Here is a 16,567-nt window from a genome sequence, read left to right as displayed (position 1 = left end):
AATATGCTGGCAACAGTGATGTTTCTTCACCGACAAGTCGCTTAACATGTCCCCTTGCCATTAATACCTACTTCGGAAACATCGTTATCTTTATCCATCCTGACCGTTTGTTTCAGGTCCTCGGATCATTCACGTAACTTGTCCCCAGCTTTGTAATCTCAAAATAAAATTCAACCGTTGAAAATGGATTCTCGGACCGCTCTCGGTGGATACGGACCCGGTGAAGAGTGGAGCACGGCGGAGCCGCTTGCCTCGGCACGGAAGTATTTTCCACGTGTACTAACAAGATCCATGACGATATTGTTTCTAGAATTCCTGATGGAAGGTTTCGCCATACAAAGTTTTTGCTCCGATCGGCGGACATGATGTCATGCGGTGAGATCCTCAGGGTCTTGCATCCTTTGCCTTTCTCGTCGATCTGAGTTGGGATATTTTTGTTTTATGGTCTGGAGATTCGCATTGAATCATCTCGATTTCAATTTGACTAGGCACGAGACCTGGAACAGTAGTGGGAGTTAGTGCCGGATATGCACCACTAGCAGTTAGCCTCCGAAGCTTTGCTCAAGAGTGACGATAAGTTACGAATGACATAGATATCAGACCATATCTTGAACCATTCTGGCGTCAGGGGTAAGTTGGACGATACGGCCCATGTTCATCCGACATCCGGGGACAAGATGCCGCAGATAGCTTTTGACATGAGACTTGTCTAAATTCTTCTGATATTCCTGTTAACTTGGTGTGCATGGGCTTTTGAAGCGTACATTGCGTTGCCAGCTTATGTCCTCCTGTTCACCTGCCCGAAAGATGGAAAGCAGATATCTACGAGGTAGTCAGGCGGCATATTCGTTTGTATCTCCAAAAATACAAAGAAGCGAAGATTCCTTATGGTGACGATAACTGCCTTCTCTCAACTCATCGCTAAGTTACGGGATACTTTCTGGAAGCACGTGTTCTTTCTGAAGCCTTGAGCCGCAACTTAGTCTACTGATGGCCAACATGTTCAGTTGCCCCTTATGGTCAGTCGATACTGTGTCGCTACTCGCCAGGGATGTTTTCATCTGATGACGACGGTGTTAGATAGTTGAGACCCGAAACCAAAGCCAATATAGTGTATGACTCACAGTGATAGAGTCTGGGAATGGCCTTCTGCCAGAATAATATTGGCCTCATTCCAGCTCATTCGAAGAGTCCTCGTCCAGCAAGAGACAAGATCTTGTGAACTCTGGAGCACCCCTATGAGCTTTCTCATGGCTGCAAAAGCCCATTACATCAGACTAGTCGACATAAACGGTGGCAAGGTACGCTCGAGAACCTTCACTATCCCAAGCGCAGCTTTGTCATTAAACTACACTTCTCGTGGCGCTTCACATGTTACCTGCCTCTAAATAGTTCACTTAAGAACCTACGTCAACAACAATATTATGGAGTCACCGCTCCGCGATGCCAAGACGAATTATGAATGGACTCATGGCAGACATTCTGCTTGTACGATATCAGGCTCACTAGAGCAATTCTTCTATTTCTCTACTCTTTCGTCACCTTAGAAGCTTCACTTCGGGTGATCTATCCCTAGAAGTGATATTACGTCGTTCAGATTGGACGATCGATAGCTCGAGGCTCCCATGCACAACACGTACCAAGTCCATGCATGATAGCAGTGATTCAATTGCTCAAGTGACCAGTTTTCAGGGGTAACGTATCTCACTCAACTAGATAAGTTGAACACCGATTGACCTTGGACTGGTTTCTTATTTGTCTTAGGCAATGATCACACCACCTTCATGCATGGTCGTGTTTTTGCTTAGCACATGACATCAAAGACAAGACTTGGAACCGAAATCTGACAGCGAGCATGGAGGGCAGATATAGAAAGGGTTTAATCACTGCCAGTACATATTTGGATTCTAGGGATTGTCAGGCTACTCAGTATAGTCTCAAGTTCTTTATTATTTACGGCAGTCACGAGCAAAAGGCATGCATGTAAAAGTGATAAGTCATTGTCAATCATAAGCCATGGCCAACGTCGCCATTGGCATCTTCCCCCCTATAAACACTAGAACTAGAACAACATCAAAACTGAATCGGGTATAGACACGTCGCCTAACAACCTCTATGGCGGTGTGATTCCAACACATGACAAATCTTTTACCATATTAAAACTCCATGAAACACCTTGATACCCAGATACACAACGATTAATATGTAATAATAGCCAATTTAGTGCTGCTTCAACTCAGCGGCGGAAACGGCAGCGTCGACGGCCTCCTGCAAATCGAGATGGAAGAAAGGTCGGTTGAGACCTTGCACAGCAATGAGACGAGCGCTGGTTGGATCTCTTGAGACACCCTTCTCGGAGCCAATGCTGTTGATAGAGTCGTCAACAGCCTCGATATCCTGCTTGATGGGGGCGCTCTTGGCCTTCTCATCGAGAGCAGCAGCAGTAGCAGCGCTGTCATCACCGCCGAGGTCGGCAATGGAGAAGATAGCCTTCCAATGTCCAGTGCCTTCGTGGTTAGTGCGGGGAGTGCGGAAACCGAATCCAGCAGCAGCGAGAGCACGCTTAGTCCATCGGTTCTCGATGTTGGCGAAGTGCCAGTCAACGACCTCGGGAGCAGCGAACTTGTCGAGTTGGTTGCGAACATCAATCAGAGCTTGGATAGAAGTAACGTCGACGTTGTTAACACTGGAGAAATCAAGGACCACGGCCTTGAGGATAGGTCTCTCATCATTGTCAATAGCCTTGATGTGGCGGGGCTCTCGGTCGTTCCAAGGACGATCACCAAGCTTACCCAGAAGAGCAGGGTTAGTTCGTCGGCACTCCTGGAAGATGGTCTCGGTGAGGTGGTTCAGGTAGTGAGAGGCATTGGGGTAGTTGAAGCCCTCAGCAAATCGGTAGATGAAGACACCAGGGTAAGGAGTGCGGACGATGACCTTAGGGTTGGAACCGTTGCCGTGATCAAGAGGAAGGAAACCAGCTCGGAGAGAACCCTCACCCTCGTCAACGGATCCAGGGCTGGCGGTACCGTCACTGACGTTGGCCTTCATGGTTCGGACACGGACAACACCGAGGAAGCGACCACGGGTCTTGAAGAGACGGAAAACGACGACAGCAGCGGACATGGCGATTGTGGTGTAGATACCGTTCTCGATGGAGCTGAAGATAGTGACGAGTACACCTGCGAAGAAGATGATGACCTCAATGGGTGAGACACGCCAGAACTGGTAGACAACCTTGGGAGGAGTGATGACATCTCCGACAGCGTGGATGATGACACCAGCAAGGCCTGCGTTAGGGATGTAGAAGAAGACAGCAGTAAGGGCGTAGAGAGCAAGCAAGACGACAATTGCAGTGATGACACCAGCGAAGGGAGTTCGGACACCAGCCTTGGACTTGATGGCAGTTCGGGAGAAAGATCCAGTGGCGGGGTAAGCTCCGAGGAAGGGACCGAGAAGGTTGCTGACACCAATCGCGACGAGTTCCTGAGAGGGGTCGATAACATAATTGTTGACACGGCCGAAAGACTTGGAGATGGAGATGTGTTCGATCAGGACAACGATGACAGCAGCGGGAAGCTCAGAGACGAAAGACTTGATGATGGGGGTGTTGATCTCGGGGACAGCAGCGTGAGTGAAACCTGAAAAAGTTAGTCAGTTACATATATTAATCATCAATTGTGAGACGAGATAGCTTACCACTGGGAACGTCGCCGACAATGCTAATGCGGGGCTTGGAGCGGTGGTTGATGTTCATGCCAGCGCTGATACCAACGTACAGCAGGATGACAAAAGCAGTTCGCAGGGTCGAAATGAAGAAGTACAGCTTAGCGCGCTGGGGCTGCTTCTTGGCCATGGTGCTGCAGAAAATACGGATCAGGTAGAGCATGGTCAGGGCTGACAAACCAATAGCAGCGTCGAGTTTGCTGCCACCCAGGTTCTTGAGGGTGTCGATGATCACACGATACGTTGCCTGACGGGTGTTGACACCCTTGATGCCCATAAGCTTGGGTACCTGGCCAGCGATAATGTTGACACCGGAGCCGGTCATGAAAGCGCAAATGGAAGGCAGAGGGATGAACTCAACGAGCCAGCCAAGACGAGCGAGACCAAGGAATGTGACAATTGAGCCGACGATGACTGCGAGGGCGGAGGCGACAACGTGACCAGGAACGTCCGGCAGGGAATCGGCAGCCTTGAGGACGATGTTACCTGTGACCTGGGACATGACAGCGACGGGCTAAAGAGTCAGTTAAAGTTGTTCAGCAAGATTAAAGCGTACTTACACCAATGGTGATGTCCTTTGAAGTGGCGAAGAACCAGTAGATCAAGACACCCATGAAGGATGAGTACAATCCATATTCGACGGGAAGCTGTGCAAGCTGGGCATAGGCCATAGACTGGGGAACAACGACAGCACCAACAGTGATACCTGCGGGGAGTTGATGTCAGCAAACAGAGTCTCCCCGAGAACGAAACCGCACCGGGGAGTTAACTTACCGGCAACCAAATCACCAATAAACCAGATCAAATTGTACTTGCCGACCCATGACAAGAACGGGAAGAGGTTGTAAAAGTATTCCCCAATAGCACGAGCGCTGGGTGTGATTTCTCGAAGAAATTCACCAACTGTAGGCTCCTCTTCGATGTAAAGGTCTGCATTGGTGATTGAAGGCGCTTTCTCTTCGGGTTCGGTGTGATCGGCGCCGATGAACTTTTCCAAGGCCGTCTTGGCAGAATTCTTGCCAGGTTGAGACATGTTGGAACAACAATAGCAAAACCAACTGGGGAAAAAGGACAACGCTCAAAAAAAAGACGATGGGAGAAGGGAGATAAAGTAAGATTGCTGAGTAGGTATGCAAGAACGGGGAGATCAGAAAGGTTGATCAGCAACGGCACAACGTGGGTATTTGAGTCGTCAAGACGTGCCGTGGGTCCCCAAGTCGGATTGTCGCTCGGTCGGTCGGGGGTGTGATGCAGCGCTAGCAAGACTTTCTCCTAGTTAGGACAAGTAGTCGAGGTAGCTATGACGACTGACGTTCTTGGGTCTTCAGGGTCAGAGGGTTGATGGAGGGAAATGGTGAGCCAGATCGAGTCGATCTGTAGGATATATATGGGGTTAAGACCCGGTGAGGGAATTGAGAAGTGAGAGTGAGGTTGAGAGAGAGATAATCGAGCAGAAAGAGGCGAGGAAGGGCCACATATAAATTTAGACCGGACTGGCTGACCACCAGCGGCGATCCGAGTCCAAGGGCGTGTGTATTGTTTGCTGCTAAGCTGTCGCTATCGTTCCGTGATCCTGAACCTGTAGTTATCCTGGTCTGGTCTGGCCTGGCCCACGCTGTAGTGTCATTTCCTCTCAATCCAGCCCTTTTTCGGGCTTCATGCAATCGTGACCACAGCCCAAATCCAATGCCATAACGTTTCCTTTTTTTGTGAGCGGGGAGATGAGAGTCTCACTGAGCGAGTGAACAGGGATCGACGAACGCCAAAAACTGTGGGTGCTGCTGGCAATGCCTGTATCCTTTGTAGCCTGTACATGCGAGCTGGGGTCACATTGGAGTTCTCCTCGGACCCTCGTGCGGTGTGTCATTTCCTTCACACCCCAAGCTCTCTCTTCCCTTGTCTTGTCTTGTACCGCGTCAAGCTGCAGAATTGATGGAGGTAGCGTGGGGAGTTTGCGGCAAAAGCTGGGTGTCCGGGGCTCCATTAGAACCATTGCGTGCTGACCAGGATCTGAGCATGCAATTGTCGCTATCCCAATTCAGCGCCAAAACTCCACCAACATTCGTGTCGTCTCCGTGGCAAGACCGCATCTCTTCAAGAACAATATTCTCTCAGAGCTTGCATTGAGCGACGCTTTTGATGCTCTGTAAGTAGTATTGAACGAAATGACAAAGGTCTGTGAACATTATGCTGACCTTGCATTACCACGCTCAAAGTTCATGAAAAGAGAAAATCCCTGCTAGATCTCGCGACGATATGGTCCCCGATTGCGCCATTCGATCTAAAGCCGTTAATGGTTTAGTTCCGCTTTCTAAGCGGCAGACTTATTCCCATTACGGAATAGCAGACTTGAAACCATAAAAGCTTTGATGGTAAAATGAGATCATCATTGGATTAGAAATGGACAATGAACTCATCCCATAGAGACACGGAGGACATCGAGCGTGAAAATTGTTGTGAATTACCACATTTATTGTGTAGCGTACGGAGTATTGTTATCCAAGGCTTACAGTGGGTGAGGGCACATCCTTCAGGGACCTTCGGGGAGTTGGTCAGGTAGCTCAGATACCCCTGTCTTTGAGGTTTACCTCGCCGTTACCGGCCTGAGAGCTTTTCGTTCCATGCATGTTTCTATTCTCGGGGAGATGAACACTGTTGGACTCTCAAGCCTTTCATTGCTTTATTACGTCGTTTTGGCGCCATTGTTCCCTTTAGAAAGAGTGAATCGTCGCTCTGGATAAAGACTTTTTCGCTGTTCAATCTCTTCAATGACCCAATATTCATCATGATGGCCTCATCGGCCCATATCCCAACTCCCCGTAACGCTTCGGCCCCACTCCCCTTTGCTACCGGTGCTAACGTCCCTGGCGTTACGGGACCATGAATAACCTTCATGAGACTCGATATCACATCGCGAATGCCGGTATGGTTACGGAACAGAGCCCACAATAAAGCTGCAAATCTCTCATGTCCAAGCTTCATCGTGAAAGTCCTGAGCCCTCCATGTAGTCCAGAATTGCTTCTGGTGAGACTATTACTCAGCCATCACGACATCCATGCTCTACGGCTGAGGATTCAAGATGGGTCCCTATTTTCGGGGAGTCCAGTAACAAGTGCACATCCATCCTCATTTGTCTATTCGTCCATTCGTCAATTTCCACCACCCCCGGTCCAGCGCCCAACCCTTGCTGTCTCTCAAAGTGAGTGTGCACCAAAGACAACTTTAGTTTTCCCAAGGCTGCGGTTGCGCGGTCACACATCAGGTCTAGACTCGAACAACTACACCTACTGTGCGTCAAAGAGGCTCTAGATTGACAGCTTGGCCGTGATACATGTTGCCGATCTTCCGAGTCGTGTGTGAAGCGGCCAGCTCTCGATCAATAGCTTCAACTTGCAAGTCGGCGCACTGGCATGGTGCAATATGGCAAGTCCGAAATCTTATCTGGCGCAATAGACCCTTCCATATTGCTCATATTAGTGCGTCGCATGTGTCTTTTCTCATTTCAGGGAACGCGGATCTCCAATCTGGGCGATCGTGGCCGCGTATTAGCTTGCTTCCATTCGTTACAATATGGACCATCGTAGCACTCTCCGCGTAATACTCTCGGGCCATCGCTGGGTCGTCGGTCGTTTCCCGCCTTTTCCTTACGAGATCGAAACAGATTTATCCCGCAGTGGCCGGCTGCGTCTGCTGTTTCAGCTCAAAAATGGTCCCTTTCGTCCCCCACTCACGCAGGCACGCGAGCTGGGAGTAACCTCGTTGACAGTCTCTCCCTTTGTCATTGCTGCATGTCTCATTGGATCCAACAATAACCCTTGTTCCGGACCATCGGGGCTTGCCCGACGGTCCAGCTTGCATTTGGACGAATGACTTGATCAAGAAGCCAATGTACAGCCAAGGCCTCACCTCATCCCTCCCGCTCGGGACCATAAGCCTTCCGGCTTGGTCCCCCACGAAAGGCGACGCCTTCCGGCACAAAGTCCGCCAATCCATATACAATTTTGTCTTGGCCATCTCGATAGCAATTTGCCTTGGCGAACGTGGTATTTGAGCTAATGCAGATGAGTACCAGGGGGTTGCTATTGCAAGGCTGCCGACGTCGGTCCTTCTGTTCCTTCGATGATCGAATTTGTCTATGCGTTAATGACTTTGCGACAGTTTCAGGGCACTGCACATCGCACCTTGCGATCCAGGCCCCATGGCGAATATTTCCAGATCTTGCGCGCCATCAGGTAAGCTTATCCAGCACTGTTTCTGCGTCCTAATCAATCTCGCCGCGGTTGGTGGGATGAACAACCCAGATCTACCCTTGTCGTCCAGTTGGGTGGTGGTGGTAGTCTAGTGTCGGGGAGTGTGCATTTGGAGCCGTCTTAGCTCGGTGTGTTTTTGAGCGAGGTACGGTAGTGCTCACACTCGTTGTACACGGTACTTGATCCCCTGCCAAGCGACGCCCACGTCTTCCTTTAGCGCAGCCGTTGGCTTCTCCCGGGAATGCATCCTCCAAGCGGCGCCACCAAATGCACGCGAGCACATCCCGTTGTTCTGGGAGCTTGGCAACGCACTTAATCGGCAATACGGCACACAACCCTGCCAACAACTGCAAGGTTATCGAGACATAGTCGAGTTTATACGTGGGATTTGCAGTTCCAACTCCAATTCGGACGTAATTGGGTTCGTTCGTGGCTGGTCGTGGCCTTGCGATATTCGTTCTCTGATTGATTCGTCAAGGTTCCAATTGGGCACGACATTGTGAGCTGAACCTCCACCTGCCACTATTGGTTATCATCCGTGGAATTGTGGCAAGTTAACGATCAAAGGTGGCAAGCCATTAGACATCTCATCTCGATAGTCAATTGCGTCGAAAGCCACGGCGATGGTGAAAGACGGCCAGGCGCGTCTGTCCCACTTGTCACGACAATGTTATTACGTCGATAGATGACAGATCGATGTGGTCGTCAGCGTAAAGATCGGTCGGCTACTGGAGGTACCGTATGCTATGGGGCAACTGATCAACAATCTGGACAATCTAGATGTTCCCATGTCAGCAGAGTTCATTATGCTTAATTGCGTCGACCCACATACCACGTCCCTAGTGACATTCGGTATTCGTCCATCCCGGTTATCTTGTCGTGCCTCGGAGTTGCGTGGATGTGGTGTAGGCGCTGCTGTCGTGGATCGACAGTCTCGCAATGTTGTTGTGAGGTTGAAAGAGAATTTTTCCGTCACGCGGCTCAAGTCGCGTCCAAATTCAGGGCCGTCATTTGTCCGTGACTTTATTTCGGGGAGTTCACGGGGAGTCGAGACTACCAAGCCTCTCTCGGGGAGTTGGTGATGGGTGGAGAGTAGAGAATTCTTGATCTGGCCAAGGTGAACCGGGACTGGGCACCAGAAATTGAGACAACCGAATGGGCAGCGCATCAAGAGTGGCAATTACACTAAAGGGCTGTTCTCAAGCTAGAGACTTATTGACTGACTGACGACATATTGTCGCAGGTCGGCTGGTAGCGATCCGGTTGACCATCGAGCTAAAGAAATGATTTTGATGTGAATAGCCATTGTTAGCCTAATCAAGACAGATCACAAGGTCGTTCGTGGTCAGTTTACGCTATTTTCTACACGAGTGGTGAGATTATTGGAGCTAATTGTGACGTTTTTGGACTTTCTTTCCACCTTGTCCTCGTCAAAAAGCTGCATCACCATTCTCCACGGTCGGTAGTGGAATGAGTAACGATCGTGTAAAGTCGAACAACGTCGGGTTGACCACTCGCCATCCATCTAAAAATCGTATTAAATCTACAGGAAGCCCAAAAGAGCCCGGGCAAGATAGTAGGGATGTTGGACAGCTATTTATCCGTGAACCTTGGTGTTGTTTATTGGGACAAATACTGTAGGGTAGCTCACTTGTGGCAGCTCTGAGTTACGGAGATCCTGCCTCATCTCATCAGTGTCCTTTCTTTTTTCACTAGGTTGTTCCAGTGCAGATAATTCTTTAGAGGCTTTATTACATATAAGTTACTGTTAGGCGTGCAAAATTGAACCTGCAGTGGCATTATTGAGGTGAATTCCCGAGAGGTGAAGATCAGCTTCTACCCAATACCTGGCCTGGGACAAGATATTCTCACTTGAACAGAGCTTCAGTAATCTCGAAGGTTATGGCCATGGTAGGCACCAAGACGAAGCTAAGTATGACTCGTTTGGCTACCTTTTGACATGCGCCACATATCACTTGAGTTCAGAGATCAAAAAGTGACTAAGTCATACCTCGATTTAACTACCACCCGAAATCGGAGGCAAGAAGAATAAACAACGATTCGGTGTTTCAGCTTTTACACTGAACTGAAGTACATTTTCGCGACTCTTAAAGACAGGGAAGTGATCCCAGTGACTCATTTTCTTGCCAAAAAGCGTCACCATCGCCATCCTTCCGATAACCGATATTTACCCATGCGTGACAATGATTCATTCATCCACGTATCTCAACCTATTTTTCTCGATGCCATCTCTCCATCTGTCGAGTCTAGCACTATCTGAGGGACTTGAAAGTCATAGAAATGGCGGATTTTGTCAGAGTGTACACGACCGTGCCAGAGCAGCTCTTGGCGCTTTTGACTAAACAACTGCCCTACTCGCTACCCCTCCTTCGACGTCTTCAGTTTACCAAGTTTGAAAATGGCCTACGAGAGACAGCAAGAGTCATACTGGTAGCGGAATCTCAACTCGAGGAAGGGGTAGATCTTCCGAAGAGATTCACTGCGGCGTATATCGACGTCGGCGGTGGCCCTGACACGCAAATGTGGATATACTCGACTCTCGAGCATCCCGATAATGCTGACACCAACGACACGGCTGTCTATGAGCAGCAACTCCAGAAAATTATCGAGGAGAGCGTCGTGATAGCAAAGGCTTATGGTCATCCCCTCGTTTACGGCGAGGCTGTCTTAGTGGGAACATTGCACGACTCAGTCCGAGATCTACTCTCCAAGACAGGCCGCGTTCAAGCTCGTGAAACAGGGGCATATGACAAATGGCTGTTCAAGTATGAGGATCTTCCGAAGGAAGAAATAGCTTTACCCGAGGGTATGCACTGGGGAACGGCAACAGATGATGATTGCCGAGTCGTCATCTCCCGAACCAATATTCCGAGAACAGTGTAAGTCTGATTTTGGCCAACTGGAATACTAGCTGACGCCCCATAGGCAAGTCCTGAGACGCATGCCAAGCTTGGTAATCAAGCTCGATGACGGAACGCCTGTCTCCTGGGCTTTTCTGGGTAAGTTCCCTCGAGCCTAATTCATGCGGCTCAACTCTAATTAGACTTAGGGTTCGATGGCTCACTAATCAGCCTCCACTGCGAGGTACGTATTTTATGACTTCAAGACACGATACTAAGCTAATTTTGAGCCAGGAACCATATCGTCGACGTGGCCTTGCCAAGACGCTTGCTGCGAAGTTGTTTCGTGAAAAGTCTCTTGACTTTGCTGATGATGGCTGGTGTTCTGCTGATGTGGCACCAGACAATGACGGAAGTCGAGGGATGTGCAAGAGATTGAACGGAAAACCAACTTGGAGGGTTTCATGGTAAGCATTCGTATGATTGTAATGGAATTTGTGAGCTGATAATCTCAGGGTGCTGCTGTTTGTCGGAGAGAAGCCACCAAGTGAAACCAATGGTACCAGGAACGCATGATGTACTCTGGGGGTTCTTGAGCGAACAAAAGACTTCTCTGGACGCATACTAGGTGCATTTGTTACAGGTTTAGTGCCCATGAACTGAACTTTCGTTGAAAACAGGCTCAGATAGACGGTTGAGACAGAGCGTAGGATATAGAGCGAAGATAGAATGAGACCGGAAGCCCAGTCAATTTTCGCATTCTGGCTGAATTAGTCATTCTGTCACGCTATGATGCATGCTACTGAACCACCATTCACCCCGGACTGCGCTCAGTCGTCCATGAGGCGCATCGGTGATGATAGGATGTACATAGGGTTCATTCGAGGAATTTTTCTGTAACAAGGGATCATAGCAAGACCCGCATTTGCGTACTATATCCATTGTTGATGTTTGATATTTAAGACGATCGATCCGTTATCTTGATTGAGTATTCAGGCTAAAAATGTTCCATGGCAGTTGTCAGCCTCGACTGTAGGAGTACTCTAAATGTAATCAATGTGTAACTAGATTGTATCATGTATACTTATATTTGGGTCCGATCTACTGTGATCGATGTATGCAGTTGTATTCGGGTATTTGCCTTTCGAGAATAGCCTGATATCGGGTATTATCCTTGAAACGTGAAACTTGGGCCACATGGTTCTGGCTTATGCCAAGTTTCAGGTTGAGGATGTTGCCGTTTGCCGATGCTGGTTACAAAATACGGCCGTTAACCCGTTTCAATTGAAATTAACTGTGGAACGCGAGGTTAAACGAGTGGATTTGAACCGGAATAGGTGCCGTGGCTTTATTGCTAGAGACAACGATGTATCTGATATCAGAAGACGATGTGAAGTCCAGTGATGAAAATATATGCCGAGATCGAACATATGTATCTTGGTCAAACCTTATCTCATAAATCTTTAATACTTATCCGATCCTCGGCAAAATTACCATTTGTAGAAATGAAACTTGGAACATTACGAAGCTGAGCGGAAAGCATGAATATTTGCTTGGCATCTAGATCTAATCGGCCCACCATCAGCTCAACGCATTAAAATCACCATCTCCCGGAAACATCAAAACAATCGTCCAATGGACGGAAAAATCGAGCCTCGTTCCTCCTTCATTAAACGTCAAATCATTGTCCGATCGGGAAAACGGGCCGGCCCCACAAGTTGTTTCAGACCAAGCAACACCACATGTTTATTCGAAACAATAGTACGAACCGATATAACAAGGGTCATTTTCTCTATATCTATACCAACAACTTCGCAGCAATGGTAGAGGGAACCATCCTCCATCGCAACACTCGTTTTCTATTCTAACACACTCTTTTTCTCTTCAAATCATTCATCATGGTTCACTTCACTTCCGTCTTCGCTGGGCTGTCGCTCGTAGCTGGTTCTCTTGCCGCGCCCTCCAAAGAAGGTCTCTTCTCCAAGATTACCAAGCGGGCTGGTACTCCCAACAGTTCCGGTACTAACAACGGATTCTACTACTCCTGGGTGTGTACAACCCACATGATTCTCAGACCATGACTGACTTTATACAGTGGAGTGATGGCGGTGCCGATGCCACTTATACCAACGGCGAGGGAGGCTCTTACTCCATGGAGTGGAAGGATGGCGGTAACGTCGTCGGTGGTAAGGGCTGGTCTCCTGGAAAGGCCCGGTAAGACCACTCCAACCTTATACATGGCCCCTTGCTAATACCTGGTAGAACCATCTCGTACGAGGGAGAGTACAAGCCCAATGGCAACAGCTACCTCTCTGTCTATGGCTGGACCCGAAACCCTCTCGTCGAGTACTACATCGTGGAGTCCTTCGGTACCTACAACCCCTCCAGCGGTGCTACCAAGAAGGGTACCGTTGAGGCTGATGGCAGCACCTACGACATCTTCGAGACTACTCGCACCAACGCCCCTTCAATCGACGGTACTCAGACCTTCCAGCAGTACTGGTCTGTTCGCCAGCAGCATCGCTCTACTGGTAGCGTCGACACTGGTCTTCACTTCGATGCCTGGGAGAAGGCTGGTATGAAGCTCGGTACCCACGACTACCAGATCCTCGCTACTGAGGGTTACTTCAGCAGCGGATCTTCTCACATGACCGTTTCTGAGGGTGCTTCTTCCGGTGGATCTACTGGCGGTGACGTTTCCCAAGGCGGCGATGCTTCCCAGGGAGGTGACGCTTCTCAGGGTGGAAATGGCCAGCAGGGTGATACCCAGCAGCCCGGTAACGGTCAGCAGGGCGGTGATGCTTCTCAAGGAGGCGATGCTTCTCAGGGCGCAAACGGTCAGCAAGGTGGCAACGGAAACTCTTTCCAGCAGCCTGGTAGTGAGAGCCAACCCCAGCAACAAGAGATTGACACTGGTGCTAACGAGCCCTGCCAATAAGTCTAAGCACAAACCTTCTGAGCAAGAGCCTGGTGTCGTTGTAAGTACTCTCTGTGTCACAGCCCAGCTGGCTCATGGATGCTAACCTCAGCAGTGCGCTTCTATTTACGGACAATGTGGTAGCCGGAGCTGGACAGAAGCTACCCGATGCCATCGGAGTTGCAAAGGGTGCCAGTGGTATCTCCAGAGCCTCAACGACAGGATCACCGGTGATTTGGAGTCAGTGGGAGAGACTGTATTCTTTCATACCCATTAATCCTCGCTCTTTAGTTGGGAAATAGTGGCTTGTATATACTTGATGTATAAAACTTGTTGACAACCTATCCCTAAAACTCGTAGAGATAAAGATTCAAATGCTCTTATTCTTGGTTAGTTGTTGCATATCGATTATCTCGTGGTATAAAATTTACCTTTGTTGTGAGTTGAAACCCTGATTCGCAGGCGAGCCGAGGCTCAAAGTTAATGGACGCCACATAGAGCTTGGGAGACCTGTGGGGTTTAATAACGTTCACCCTTCATGAATTCTGAGTATTACAGTTTGCAGTGAACAAACCTTACACTGCAGTGCACGAGTAAGCGATAAATGGCAACCCGCCATGCTTTGGTGTACAGTATTCCAAGGCCGACATAGAAAGTTCGCGTGGACTCCTCTGGAATTTCTGTTTATTCTCTTTCGACTCAAATTTCATTTCATTTCATGTTTTCTCAAGCATGGAAACAACCACCACCATGACCCGCTCAATGCCTATCAGGCAATCGCAACATCAACCAGCCCATCTTCTTCCACTGGAAGAAATCGATGAAAGAATTCGACACGCAAAGACTATCCAGTCACTGATCCGAGGCTGCTGCCGGACAGGATTAAAAGACTTTCGCCTCCGTGCCGAACATGTCGCCGCAATAATGACCATCCCGCTGTCGCTTTTCGGGCCAAACGGGTTAATGTCAGAAAGAATTCTCGATTTTGAGATGCAGAAATTTATTGACGCTATCTCGCCGTCGTGCAAGTATTGTAAGTCAGCTACTCTGAGCAGCATGCACGGTCAGCTAAACCTATCAAAGATCTTCGACATTTACGCAAACGACACCGTGAGACTTTCGTTTCTGATCAACTTGGCCAGCCGTCTGTCGCATGCCCAAGCACTGTATCCCACGGTAGCTCCAGGATGGATATTGATGAGACGACCTCCTTTGAAGTCAAGTCGGAAGCCAGCCTTAAACTACAAATAATTGAGCCGCCAAGCTCGGCAGGAAGCGAGTCCGAGTATACCGACGAACTTCAAGCCGTCGAGCTACCCAGAATCGATAAACATACCCTAGACGTCGCGGAACAAACCAAATGTTTGGCGCGTGATGGTAATATCTGTGTGGTCACGGGTGCAAAATACCCGAATGCATACCATATCGCACCATTTACTTGGAATGATACTCAGGAACACATCGACAGAACATTCGATTTAGGGCCTCATCGAACCTTTTTAGTCGGGAAGGAATTTGCAAATCGCACTCGCTACCTAAATAACCGAGATAAGCCAGGGGAATCTGATAAGGCATGGAATATGATCTCTCTTCACCCCCAAGTCTACAGTTGGTGGTCCAAAGGATACATTGCATTTAAATGCCTTGAAGTGCAGTCTCTAGGAAACGGGGAGTCCAATGTGGTTCTGGAGTTCCGGTGGATGCCTCAAACCAAACGCTGGTTCGGCCAACAGATTGATATCTTCAACACCGGCACAGGACATGATCTAAAAGAATGGTTTAATGAGATCGATCAGTTCCATACACCTGGAAATCCGCCACCAAAGGCCCGCGATGGGATGAGAATTCGGGCCACTACAAGTGATGGAGCACCTCTCTGTTCAGGAAAGCTAATCGTTATACGAATGCAAACTGGAGAGGCCTCTCGCTTCAAGGACATGATTGACATGCAATGGGGTTGTATACTTGTTACAGCCTTGAGCGGTGCTGCCGGAATTTCACAGCTGCTTTCCGATTCGAATTCCGATGACAAAGTGATGCAGTGGATCCAGAACCAGGCAAATTTTGCTGAAGAACATGAGTTAGACTCTTGAGCGATAGCCTCTTCATTCTGAAGCTGTATCGCATCTAGGGGGGGAAATCACTTGTTAGTGCTCGGTTACACATATCGGATCATCTTCCTACGACAACAACTTAGTGGCGAGGGGATCTACGTTGACATACAGGTGTGGCACTCGGATACTTCGCCAGCACGCGTGGACTTCAACAGTTCAAGAATGATAACATGAAGCGGAGAAAGGCATTCGAAGATTCATCGAATCGCTCAAGGCTTACGTCATGAATGGGCGTTGTTGAACTCATTCCGACTTTTCGAGAGACCAGCCAATCCCGGCATCAACACTTCACCATTATACGAAACGAGCTAATTGATGGAATAAGTACAGCTTGTCAGAGGATTCAGCCCGTTGCTCTCAGAGATCTTTCAGGCCTAATATTATGCTGGGTACAAAGGCTAACTTGAAGCTATGAAATGGCTTCCTTTCCAAGATTGATCAAGCACAGTGACTACTCCGGTATTGAAGGACGACAACCACAAGCTACATGGCATCTGAGAATGAACAGTTTACAGTTAAAAAAGTTATACATATATCCTAGACACTCTGGACTTTCTTTTATTAATTACACGATAATAAACTGATGTGCATTATAGAATAAATACCATTCATTCCTCATTTAATAGCAATATCTGCCATGCGTTTCAAGGCTGCAGCCATTCTCAACAGCATCCAACTGCTGGACCTTCCCACCAGAAGCA

At 48.7% G+C, this 16,567-nt stretch overlaps 4 protein-coding genes across 4 annotated transcripts; 3 read left to right on the top strand and 1 right to left on the bottom strand.

Moving 5' to 3' along the window:
• Window positions 1–2,220: 2,220 nt before the first annotated feature.
• FPRO_11965 (putative sulfate permease II) lies at window positions 2,221–4,756 on the bottom strand (the record flags this gene model as incomplete). The annotated part of the gene is made up of 4 exons (XM_031221497.1): window positions 2,221–3,638; window positions 3,697–4,237; window positions 4,284–4,429; window positions 4,498–4,756. The coding sequence occupies 4 exons, from the start codon at window positions 4,754–4,756 to the stop codon at window positions 2,221–2,223; spliced, it is 2,364 nt and encodes a 787-aa protein (XP_031087050.1).
• Window positions 4,757–10,275: 5,519 nt separating this feature from the next.
• On the top strand, window positions 10,276–11,411 carry FPRO_11964 (uncharacterized protein; the record flags this gene model as incomplete). Its single annotated transcript, XM_031221496.1, has 5 exons — window positions 10,276–10,874; window positions 10,921–10,994; window positions 11,045–11,079; window positions 11,130–11,302; window positions 11,351–11,411. 5 exons carry the CDS (start codon window positions 10,276–10,278, stop codon window positions 11,409–11,411), a joined length of 942 nt encoding a protein of 313 aa, XP_031087049.1.
• A 1,322-nt stretch (window positions 11,412–12,733) lies between these two features.
• Window positions 12,734–13,779, top strand: FPRO_11963 (putative endo-1,4-beta-xylanase B precursor; the record flags this gene model as incomplete). Its single annotated transcript, XM_031221495.1, has 4 exons — window positions 12,734–12,883; window positions 12,931–13,049; window positions 13,098–13,714; window positions 13,775–13,779. The coding sequence occupies 4 exons, from the start codon at window positions 12,734–12,736 to the stop codon at window positions 13,777–13,779; spliced, it is 891 nt and encodes a 296-aa protein (XP_031087048.1).
• Window positions 13,780–14,502: 723 nt separating this feature from the next.
• FPRO_11962 (uncharacterized protein) lies at window positions 14,503–15,845 on the top strand (the record flags this gene model as incomplete). Its single annotated transcript, XM_031221494.1, has 2 exons — window positions 14,503–14,785; window positions 14,836–15,845. The coding sequence occupies 2 exons, from the start codon at window positions 14,503–14,505 to the stop codon at window positions 15,843–15,845; spliced, it is 1,293 nt and encodes a 430-aa protein (XP_031087047.1).
• Between the last annotated feature and the right edge of the window lie 722 nt (window positions 15,846–16,567).

Source organism: Fusarium proliferatum, assembly GCF_900067095.1.
Source record: "Fusarium proliferatum ET1 genome assembly, contig: FPRO_scaffold010, whole genome shotgun sequence".
NCBI lineage: Eukaryota > Fungi > Ascomycota > Sordariomycetes > Hypocreales > Nectriaceae > Fusarium > Fusarium proliferatum.
Note: the sequence above shows the minus strand (reverse complement) of the source record. Positions and strands in the feature narration are given on the sequence as shown.